Below are 12,192 nucleotides of genomic sequence, written 5' to 3'. Positions count from 1 at the left end.
TGTTGTAATGCTGAGTAATATCTCTAGTTCCTCCACCTTAGAATGTAGCTAGCAATGAACCACAGTCAAAGGAAACAGCTGTCAATCAGAAAGAATTCACAATAAATAATAAAAAATGTCATTCTGAAAAGTGGTGGCTAAGGAAAAAAAGTAGAGTGCAGAAAACAGTAGTGTGCTGTCAGAGGGAAAAAATAGACTCAATCATTTCTCTGTCACTTTATCAAGAACCTTTTCTTTCCATGGTTCTAACTTCGTTGGTTGATAAGAATTAGAAATAGCATTTTAAATCCTCAGAATACTTTTCTGTACTATCAATTATGCTAAACTGTCTTTGTGTTCAAAGTATTTGCTAACTGGACAAAGGAAATTTCAGACAATATAATGTATACTGTTTCAACATCAATACCTACTTGATTGTGATAACAACACTCAAATGTAAGGAAGAACTCGTATTGTATAAGATATATAAAATTGGACTGAACAAAAACCTCAGGAATCTACTGCATGAAACAGCAGGAAGATAACTTAGAAAATGATAGAGCAAGATCTTTTACCTGGGTAATTCATATAGTCAAAACATTTTTACTCTGAAATACTGAACTTTTTTTAATGTACAGCCTTCAATAAGTTACTGTTATTGGCTAATTAGTGCATAAGAAAAATTATTTATGAAGTTAGAGCTGTTAATTTGTGGGTGAGAAGGAATTAATAACATATAATTTCAGTATTAAATTAAAATTTTCTCTTAGTAATTCCACTTATTACAATTGTTGCATAATTACTATTATTACTTTCCCAGACTCTACCAATATATAAAAAGAATACAGCTCTAACAATTGTAATTCGCCCCAGACAGAGAAAAAAATTAGCGTTCCTGAACATAATAATAAAAATAATAATAATAATAATAAACAGATCCAAATGATAAAATCATTATTTCTTTTCAGATAAAACAATGACACTGTAAATTGTTTAAAACAATACTCCTGTCATGCAACCTATTTATAAAAGTCTGCAGCCTTTAAGGCTCATGGTTCTATTAACTTCTATTAACTTCAGTGAAACTCATGATAGAAAATGCCTCCTTAAACCAAGCTGCTGAATAAACTCTCTGAAGGTCATAGATGCTGTTATCATGTAAAGAGGAAAATATGACAGACAAAGCTAATCTTATATGACTGTACTGAAAGCTAAAATCCTCTGAGAAGCATCATCCAAATGATGCTCACTAATGAGCTCCATTTTAGGAAACCTCCGGGGTTTACCCAAAAAGGTGTCTTTTTTCTCAGTCAAAAGCCAGCCATATTGCTTGTGCATTATTCAGTACTAAAACATAGGCCATATCTATTAACACATAGCAGCAGCTCAAAATGAGCAGCTCAAAATATCTAGTGTTAGCTATTGTGCATGTTCATGATACTTGTTTCCCAAACTGTGGTGCTGTTTCTTTTAATTGGTATTTTTGTAGTAGTAGTCTCTGTACTTCAAAGGAAAAAGACCAAAGATGAAAAAATAGAAGGACAAACAAGTGAACAGAAGAAATAAACAAAGCAAATGGTTACAAGTCACTATAAATTTTTAATTAATACACATTGACAAAGATTATGGTGATTGAATAGTATTGGTGTATGAAACTCATGGCAATAGACCTGCATAGCAAATCACAATAAGTACTCAATATTTTCAACTTGTACAAAAATTGAGGCATTTCCTAGATCTGCAAGGTAATGGAAGCACATGAAGGTTTTGCAGACAGAGCGTTCTGTTTCACACAAATGGACTCTGTCCCATGGCACCCTAGCAGCTGTTACAGGGTGCCTCATTCCTTTTCCTGGGCAGCTGAGAGACTGTTGAAACCCTTCAATATAAAAGCTACAAAACTGACTTTATGGGCAGCCTTAATTCACTCTACTCAGGAAAGAAAGTTGGAGTTTAATTTTCACTTTGACAAAAAACTGAACATGGCCAGCACAAATGTACTCCCCTGTTATAAGAAAAGATATTTCTAAAATAGCTCTGGCAATTAACATAAGGAGGAATGAATTCATGATGTCAATTAGAATTTGATGGTTCCCAGGAGATTCTGGCTTTTGTTCAAAAAGTTTCATTTTGTTAACTATTTAATATATGTTGCAAAATCTCCTTCAGATCTAAAGTTTTTGTTTTCATTCTAGCAGCAAGACTTTGATCTGCATTCTGCATCATGCCACATCCTTAGTTCAAAACCAACATTAGTGTCAATTATGGAGTTCCATGGGGATGCCTGTAGCCTTTACAGCATTGACATCAGCTCAGGGCTTATCCAAATTAAATGTATTGAAAGGAGTTCTTTCTGCGTTAACATTTTGAACACGGCTACTGATTGTTTTATTGTTTTTTTTTTTTTTTTTAATGACTAAACTTACATTTTTATTCCCCACTTTCAGCTGTCCCAACTCTTGTTACTCCCAATGAAGTCTACAACTGTTAAAACATACCAAACAAACACAAAAAAATCCATCTGTAGCTCTGATGATCAATAAATTGATCTCCATGCAAGCATGATCTGACGCTATTGGTACCAACTTCACAACACAATGGCACACCACACAATAAATGGAACTGAAATAGATGTCAGACCAAATCATTTACCTGGCTGATGGGGTTTTGCTTTTCCACCAGTGACTGCTGAAATACTAGATCCAGCAGATGATGCTTCCATCTTTATTGACCTTCTGACTTGTGGGTGTGAAGGTTGCCCAACCACAGGCGGATGCTGTAACACTGGGTAGCTTGCTGCAGTTCTCCTCTGAAAGATTTGCACACGCTTTTCAGCCCCATGAATAGATAAACTTATACCTGACAGGAATAAGAATTAGTACTGTTAGATACAAGATACCAGCATGGAATAACTAAAATATAAGAAGTGCTCTTGGAGTTATAAAAATGGAGCTATAAATGCCTTCCTAAAGAAGGAAAGAGGGAAAAAAAAAAAAAAAAAAAAAGGAAGAAAACTACAAAAAAATGAATTTTCTATGAAAAGGAAAAAATGTGGAAGTCTTTACTGCTGTTGTGCTGTGGACATCAGAACCAGACACACTAATAGATATTTAAATTAAATACAAAGTTATGGCTTACTGCATTACTTGCCTGAAGGAGGAATTATCTTCCATTCCTTCAAAAAACCCACACAGCTCACACAGGACAATATTAATGATGTAACTACCACACAGTTTTTTTAAATGACTATTTTCTGATTGATGGACTAAAATGTGGAAATAATGGGTTCTTGTCTTCTGAGCATTCACATGTACCAGAATATCCCATCATATGGAAAAGATGCTACACTTTAGGTAGTGACTAGTTTCTAACAGCAAAAAAATATATTAGGAAAGCAGCAAGGCTACAACCAACAAAAACATGACCTTAAGCTTGAAAAACTATTCCACTCTCACCAGTCACAAAATTTTCCCCGCAACACTGGAAATGCTTTCACACCAAACATTCTCAAATTTGTCACGTAGCTATTTTTTAAATAGAAATTTTTGTCTATGATGATAAACAGACTCTACTTTTCCACAGAGAACTACAAAGTTGAAATTTTCTGTCTGTTGTATACTTTCAGAAATAGATGTTATTTTATAGCAGAAAGTACTGCTTCTGACTTACGTTCGTATTAATGCATTTGCTCCAGTTTAGTTTGAATTAGCCTCAGCATCCTCTGCTGAAAACCTTTAAAGAAACTCTTTTAGTTAACAAAGTTGAATGGTACATAATTCTACAATACTGTTTTAACTTAATTAAATTGTGATTCTTATTTCTTTCATCAGCTGCCACTCTTTGTGAGGGGAGGGGAGGGAAGGGAAAACCACTAAGCAGAAATAAATGGGTAAACTGAGAAGCAGATGGAAACAGCAGGCTCTAAGAACTGGAAATCCAAATACTGTGAATACATGAACTGTGAATAGCAAAACTGGTCACTCAGACATCAACTAGAATGCATGTGTTTGTGAAAGGGGTTCTCCACTGCAATGTCCAAGAATGCCTTGGTAACTCCAGTCTTCTAGTTCCACTGAAAGTCAATGTGACACCAATCTCCAGTCCACAGAAGAGGTTTTGAAACTCTGACATATTAATACACTTTGATACATAACATACTAGTATGAGGAAGAGAGCTGCTTCTTCTGTAGGCAGATGGTGAAAAAAGTGGGTTTGAACACATAAGGAAAGGATGTGGAAATTGCTCTCCTCTGAGATGGCTTTGTGCACTCAAAACAGAAGCTGCATGCTTGCTACTTGGTTTGCCTGCACTTCATCAGAGCTAATCTCCTGCAGGAAGCATAAATGGAAGAGTGCTCCTATGAGCAAATGCTTACATACCTCCCAGTAACATCGCTAATGTAACTGCTGCCTGCTTCTAAGGACTGTTGAAATCATATCTTTGTTAACACAGACAGCAAGTCCCAGTCACCTTATTCAGTTGATTCATCTTGTGAAAGTCAGCATAATAAGCCACATGAGCAGAACAATTGAGTATGTCTGGACAGCACATTTGAATAGAGTTTAGGTGTAATGGGCTTCAACCAATGTAAAGATAAACCCCACCTGTAAAATGAGCTTTTTACTTCTCACACAGTCACTGATGCTTGAATTCTTGTGGACTGATCTTTAAGGTATAACAAAGGTATTTCTTTTAGTACAACAACTGTTCGTTGCTTCATTTTAAACAACCACCTCTCTGAAGTTTACATGTATAATGGAGTCAAGATATTGGTAGATACTCTACCAATGCTAAGCTTGAACTTGGCACAGGCACATCCATACTGGTTGGACCTCACTAAGGCTGTATTTTAATTTGGTCGTGAAACAAGGTATCTGTTTTAGGAACTGGTTCCAATGTAATCTGACTGCTACATTTCTCTGAGGTTCAAGTAAATTTCTTCTTTGCATTCCAAAAAAAAAAAACATCTCTGAAGAGTTGTGCAGCTGTGATTCAGCTAACTAAACTATTTGTGCAGCCACCAAATAAAGGATACTGCAACCCGATCATTCTTCCTAAGGACTGCAAAATCTGCAGATTGATCACATCCAAAATGATGTTCAATCTACAGTTTAGCTCTGATTAGAGGCAACTTTTTTTTTTTTTTTTTTCCACTTACGAGTGGCACTATGAATTGATAACACTGAACTATGTGAGAAAGAATGTGCCAACATTACAGGAAATTTTACAGAATATTCCTTGGACATATTTATAATGTAAAATGTTCAGGAAGTACCACAGTTTACATCAAAGATGTGTCACCAATATATTCAGCATATCTGGGAGTTCAACACACTCTCCTGATTTGCCACTGCAGATATCTCCACATTATCTCCGCATTCACTTGACTAGGAGAGTGAATTTCCCTTGTATATTCAAGAGAACCAAGTGTTCTTGTTTAATCAGTATTTCAGATTTTTCCAGAGAGAGCCCAGATCTTACTTTTGTCTGTGTGTTTCTTTTGTTAAATTAAATGTCTGCAAAAATGTAAGAAAGACTAATATTGCAGTAACTTGAGGTACTACCTTGTCTTAATGTGGGCGAAAGTCCTTTTAAAAGAGATATTGGCACTTGAAAGTACATCTCCAGATAACATGCATAAAAGCAGAGACAAAGGGAGGTGGAATCAGAAGCAGAGAAGCCATTAGGAACAGTGCATATAGCTTATGGGGGATGAAAACCTGGTGAACTATTGGCACTAGGCAGATTCTAGTGCAAACTACCTTATTCTTCCTGCAAATAACCCACACTGTTGCTGAATCACAGGGTCTGTGGGTCAGAGATGTGAGAAAATGGTGTGGAGAACTGAAGAATAGATAATCAAGTTGACACCTATCACATTTTATAGTATGACAATACCCACACAAGACATCTAGAAAGAAAGACAAGCTCTCCAGCAGTACACTGCAGCCTGGATCCTCAGTTAACTCTGCTTGGTGGAGTTTTCCCCCTACTTTCAGGTTTGACACCACACAGTTGCTGACCACCAAAATCCCAGTGCTGCTGTATGGCTGACTGCATCTGTCCCTGCAGCATGGCCATTGGTAAATGAGCTTGGTAACACCAGTAGCTGGAGATATGAACACAGTCAAATGATCTGACAGGTAGTAGAGATGCTACAAAAATAAATAAATGTAATAAAAAACAAATTTATTATTATTAATATTTATAATTAATAATTAATCAGTATTATATCATAATAATTATTATAATATTTTAATTATTATAATATTATATATTATAATAATAATTACATATTATAATAATTAATTATTAATTAACAACAATAATAATAATAAAAACAGAAACAAACATACAAAAAAAACAACAAACAACTTGCAAGTGTTTCTTTTCTTTCTTTTCCCTCTGACTTATTATAAACAGATCATAAGAATCATTTCAACTTAGGTTTGCATGGCAGATATAAGTGGAAGTCTTACATGCTGGCCAGTAGAACCTTAGAGTTTTCAAGCTGGATGAGATTTAGGACTTCAAGAGTTGTATACATCACTCAGTTCTTTTCATTTCCTGCATAGAGCAAAATCCTTCTCTGTATTTTCAATCTTCATGTGCCTTTCCCTTCCTTACCTACATTCCTGTCTTTTTTTTTTCTTCTTTTTTTTTCTTTTTTTTTTTTCCTTGTACAAGCTTCTTGTCTCCATGAGGAGCTGCTCTTCTTGATGCTCTTTTGTTCTCCTCTGAGGCCTCTGTTTGAGCTTGCAGGTTCATGTAAGAGAAACATCTTCCCTCCTTTCCTAAAAAAAATCTCAGCTGTGCAGTTTGCCAGCAGGGATGAACAGCCTCCATCCTGCTCCTGGCTAACTTTCATTGCTCCCAGTTATGTCTTTATATGATAATTCTTTTTTTTCCAAAGCTGCATTTCTTTTATATTGAGCATATTTTGCCTCATATAAAGTCACAGTATGCTTATGAAACTAGAGAATTTATAATGCTCCAAACCTGTATAAAACCTGTATATGAGCACATTAAAAGTGGAGTACTAAAGTACTTCAAAGTCAGGAAGTAATAAAACCAAACATAAAAAAGAAAAAGGAGTGAGAAATTACTAAAAGTAGAAAACACCACAGCATGCCTGTGGCTTAGAACTAGCCTGCGTGCAGAGCTTTATGTGACAGTGGTATTTGTTTTGCTGTCTCTCAGATGCTACTGTGGTGAACATCAACCTGTGCTGCACAGAAATCATTCAGACAAGGCATCTGACTGGGCATCTACTGTGGTTATGTCTCAGCCCTGGCTATCAGGTACTGTGCACCACACACCTCTGCATGCAACAACACCTGCCGCCATCTGGTGTTGTTGCATGCAATGGTACCAGCTGGCGGCAGGTACCATTTGACCAAGAGTAATTCAGCAGCTCAGGTACTGGCAGAGAGGACTTCAGTGCCAGAGCTGGGGTCAGCAAGGCACTGTGTCCAAATTAGGCTGTGCTGGCACCGAGACGGTCTTTCTGACTGGGCAGTCAGGTTTGGGTCAGCCACAGTTCTGTTCCAGTCTGCACCACCTTTAGCTACAGTCAAGTACTTACAGGCTCCTTCCTGATGTGTCTTTCTCTAGACAGAGATAATATGAACATGAATAAACAACAACAATCCAATGCAGGCTTGCAAAGCTGTATAAACAATCCATTAGCTATCAGTGCTTAATTAACTTCAAGTGCCTTGACCTGCTTTGTAGACCTTCCCTGGGATAACAAACTGAGGCTGTCAGGTGCAATAAGGACTTTCAATTTGATATTATCAGCATGTCAGCACTCATGCTAGAGACAAATTATTTCATCTATTTCTTTCAATTATGTGGGTCTTTTATTCTGTTTTGGCCCTATGCAAAGGCCTTGAGAGCAGACCGAGGCATAGCCTTTCTTCAAGGTCCCTTTCAGAGCAGAGCAAATACAGGGTTGCACAGAGCAAGAAGTAAGGAAGAAAATCTCAGCTGCGGTGTTATGTAGGGCCACAAGAAGCAAGGCAGCTCTGGGGAGCCTGCAGTCATCAAGGCACAGATGAGCAAGGTCATAAGGAAGTACTTTGGAAAAATGGGCAGATAGCAAAAAATGGGGCATTAAGGTGTGATACATAAATAGGCAGATTGCGTATTTGATTTCTTTTGACTTTTAGGCTGAGTAAAGGAGACAATGAGGCAATTTGTCCACCTTAAAAAGCTAGGGACCCTTTCCTCAGCTTGCACAAATTGCCACATCTTCTATTAAAGTCAATGATGCTCCACAGACATATTCATTTTTTTTCATATTTTGAAGTTATCCTTGAAAAGGAGGAGCTCAGAAAGTGGAGCAAGATAAAAAGGTTTCTCATGAAAAATCATTTTCATCTGAGGCTCAGCAGAGAGACAGCTATGCTTGATGCCACAATTGACTCTTCTGCTTACTCTGAATCCTAGGTGGAAATGAATGAGCAGGAGAGAAAAATTCAGTGTTGCCTTCTGTACCCATGCCTGAAAGCATAGTCTAAAGGTAGATCTTTTATTTTTTCCATTTTTTTTTCCTTCCCATCCAATGCTCTAGATAACAAACACATCCGGAAAAGCATAGCTATCTTTCTCTATACCTTGGAGAAAAATGTTACAACAGCATTAGGATTCCTACATGAGATTAAATCATTTTCCATAGGTTTAAATATAACTTCTCTAACACAACATCAACTCCTTTGCCATTGGTAACACAAATCATATCTAAACACGGATTACACTGTGTATATGTAGTTATACAAGAACAGCTTTGAAAATATTGAAATACTGACTATATCAGATGAAAAACGACAACAAACTCCTCACAACTGCAAACCTTTACATGAACAAACAAAAAAGCTTCTAGTTACAGAACTTGTCTGAAACAGGACAGGCTGGAGAGAAAGCTGCTTAATAACATGGTGCATTTTGATAAATTACATGTTTTTGCTCTACATAGTCTTTTTTTGTGTTTTTTTTTTTTTTTTTTTTTCCCTATATATTGGAGAAATGAAAATTGTCAAGATCCATAGAAGTTTTAGCAAATGTTCTGTGAATGTTACTTTTCTTCTATTTTCTCTCAAAAATTCACACATCCATGGTGGATATAGGCATGGTGTATGTATCTTGGTTTTCAGTGTGGTTCAACATGCAGGATGCACTATTTTTTATTTATTTATTTTTAATATATATATATATATATATATATATATATATTTTTTTTTTTAAAAATGACATTTCTTACCCCCACCTCTGCCAGACAGCCTCACCATTTATACTCCAAAGGCCTTAAAGCTCCTTAAAACTTCCTGGGCCTTGTGGCACATGATACAGAACTATTCTATGTTCGCCATGAACCTGATTTCATGATCTTTCATGTTTCTTAAGGAAGTCAAGGAACAGAGATGTCATTGATCCATCCCATTTCCATTGTTTTATTTGTTTTTATATAACTACTATAAACTGCAGGGGGTCAGAATAAAGTTCCATCCAGTCCATCATCCTGGTGACCAATAGAAAGTACATAGGAAGAAAAGGGTGAACATGGTGATATTTTCCCAGCACTTTCTCCAAGACTCCAACAAATTGCTAGCTTAAAGATTTTTTGAAGTGGAAGTGTAGTATTTGAACAAACACATCATTGAGTTCATCTGTCCAGCTGAATTCTGAATTTATGTAAATGTCTTAACATTTATAAATTCCTATGGAAAGAAGCTACACAGCTTAAATATACAATCTGAAGGAATAACTTTTTTTCTTTGTCTGGAACCTGTCACCCTCAAACTTGTATTGGGATAGATCATGAAAAACTATTTCCTTTTCCCTCTCTGTTCCACTAATGATACTACGGAGTTCCATGTTGTCTGTTGTTTCTATTCCCAAGCTTAGGAGACTCAATTTACATGGTTACACCTCACAGATAGTTTGCTGTGGACCTCTGATCATCTCTGGCTATTCCTTCTCTGTCCCCTTCCTTTCTTAAGAATGGGGGGGGACCTGAAATATACGTGAAGAATGTTTCAAAAAGTAGGACCAGCAACACACGTGATGTTCAGGCTGTGGCTTCAACATGGGTTTACGCAGTGACTCTTTGACATACATTTCCAATTTTGTTGTTTCCTTTGTAACATTGTTTGCCCCAAGACATGGATGTACATGGGCTTTGCCTCCCTGTTGCATGAGACAGCTCTTCAAGCAATCCTCCAGTGAATCACAGACCTCCTTCCTAACCCAACCTGCTCTAGGTCCCCATGTCAAGCAAAGGCTACTGAGAACAATACTGGGCTCCCTCTCTCATTGGCAAGTTGCATCTTTTTCCAGAGTCGCTTTCCAGGTCTTACATTTATCACATCTGTAAGAGCATTGCTGTATAGCCATTCTGTATCAGCAAATGCCTTCACAAAGGCATTTTACCTGTCAGAGCATTTTTTTTTTTCAATTACCCTCCTTCAACTAGATGGCTGGCATCATCCTGTGCCTGCCAGTCACTATCAGTGTTAAGACTTATGTTTTGAACTGCGATCAAAAGGATGTCTGAACTAAAACCAGGACTCCAGGAAGAAAGAGCTTGTGTACCCGCTGGGGTTGCACAGATTTCTCTGCACCAATTTAGAAAAGAATAGCTAAAATGACACAGACTCCAGGAGGACAAAGGTTTACACTTGCAAATATGCTTTAGGCCAGGAAAGCTTATTCACCCCCACATTGACAGAAGTGGCTACGTTACCTGTGGTATACCTGCAATCCAGAGGCAGTGTTAATTTAAATCTGTCGGCACACACAAAAAATTCCTAACAAATAAAAAGTTTATGCTTACCTTAGGCCCATCATCAGAAGGCTTATTTTTATAGACTTCAATGTAGTTTATTAAAGTGTAACAAGCTTTAATAAGTATACAAAAATTATAACATACTTTAATAACAAGTTTATTAAACTATAACAACCATATTCAATGGTGATTATCTACCATGACTGAAAAATTCCCATAGGGCTCAAAGAGAGGCAGGATAAAGCCATGAAATACCTTGGAGAGAATCATAAAAGTCCTACTTTAATAGCCAGCATGACAGGCCGAAAAACTATTTGTTGTCTTTAGGCATGAATGAAGAAAATAGAGTAGCTGAGTGAATAGAAAGCTCTTTTTGGTTGCTCTTGACTTGTCTTTGGTTGTTGTGGTTACACTGCGGGCAGCTTACAGGAGGGACCTATGCTTTACTTGAGGGTGATGATGGGACTCCTTGTTGGAGGGCATAACCGTACAACAAGTGCTCAGAGGTGCATGGAGCCGCTAAACTGAGCAGCTTCATGTCCCTTAATGTCCGTGAAGCTGGGCTGCTTCCACCTGTACTTCCTCAGTTACTGACCATGGTACTGAATGCAAGCTGCTGCTTATGCAAACCTTACAAGCCCAAGTGAGTAAATGGAACTTTGGAACCTCTATTTTTTTTTTTTTTTTTTTTTTCCTTCCCAAGATGTCTAGTTTGTTACATTTCTAATTCTTGTATTAACATTTCTGTCTAATGTTTCATTTTTTATTTCCTCTCTACAATAAAATAAAATAAATAAAATAAAAAGTATCTATAAGCTTCTATTTTTATTTTTCAAGCCTGTCAGGATATATGCCTAACAATTGTGTGTAAAACATGCCACACATCAGTTCTCCCAGCAAGCTGCCGTCGGTGTCATTTGTCACCATTCTCACTGACTTAATTCCTACTGGGTTTCACTGTGTTGAGGTCTTTCTTACTCTTTTTGTTTTAGTAACTTTTCAGTAACTTTTTTTTAATACCTGTAACTTTTAACAGCATTAAAACCATATATACACTCATATGTACCATTTGTAAGAGTAATTTGTAAAAAATAAATAAATAAATAAATAGAAAGTTCCTTTGCTTGCTCTAATATGGAAATAGGTGTGAGAAAGTACACCTTGCCCTGAAATGCCTGAAATGTGGTAGACACCAAAAACTAAGTTTTCAGTAGATTGTTTCTCTTTTTAGAGAATTGTTTCTCAATTTTATCAAAAACTTTGATAAAGTTGATAAAGTCATTTTATCAAGAAAAAAAAATGTTGCTGTTTGTGCTGTCAAAAATTTGTTTAGAAAATAAATCTGACCCTATCTGGACTGGAATATCTTGGCTTTCTATATTGTAATGACTTGTTACTTTGAAAAATGCAATCTAACATATCAAAT

The 12,192-nt window shown here is 36.6% G+C and overlaps 1 protein-coding gene across 3 annotated transcripts in view; it reads right to left on the bottom strand.

Annotated features, from left to right (window-relative positions):
• ANO4 (anoctamin 4) overlaps window positions 1-12,192 on the bottom strand; it is a 218,042-nt gene that overhangs the window by 122,626 nt on the left and 83,224 nt on the right. For all 3 annotated transcript variants that reach the window (XM_068668871.1, XM_068668870.1, XM_068668872.1), the window contains one exon: window positions 2,632-2,838. In XM_068668871.1, the coding sequence (XP_068524972.1) occupies window positions 2,632-2,838 (207 nt within the window). The remainder of the gene's footprint in view (window positions 1-2,631; window positions 2,839-12,192) is intronic.

The sequence above is a fragment of the Anas acuta genome, chromosome 1 (assembly GCF_963932015.1).
Source record: "Anas acuta chromosome 1, bAnaAcu1.1, whole genome shotgun sequence".
Classification (NCBI taxonomy): Eukaryota; Metazoa; Chordata; class Aves; order Anseriformes; family Anatidae; genus Anas; species Anas acuta.
Note: the sequence above shows the minus strand (reverse complement) of the source record. Positions and strands in the feature narration are given on the sequence as shown.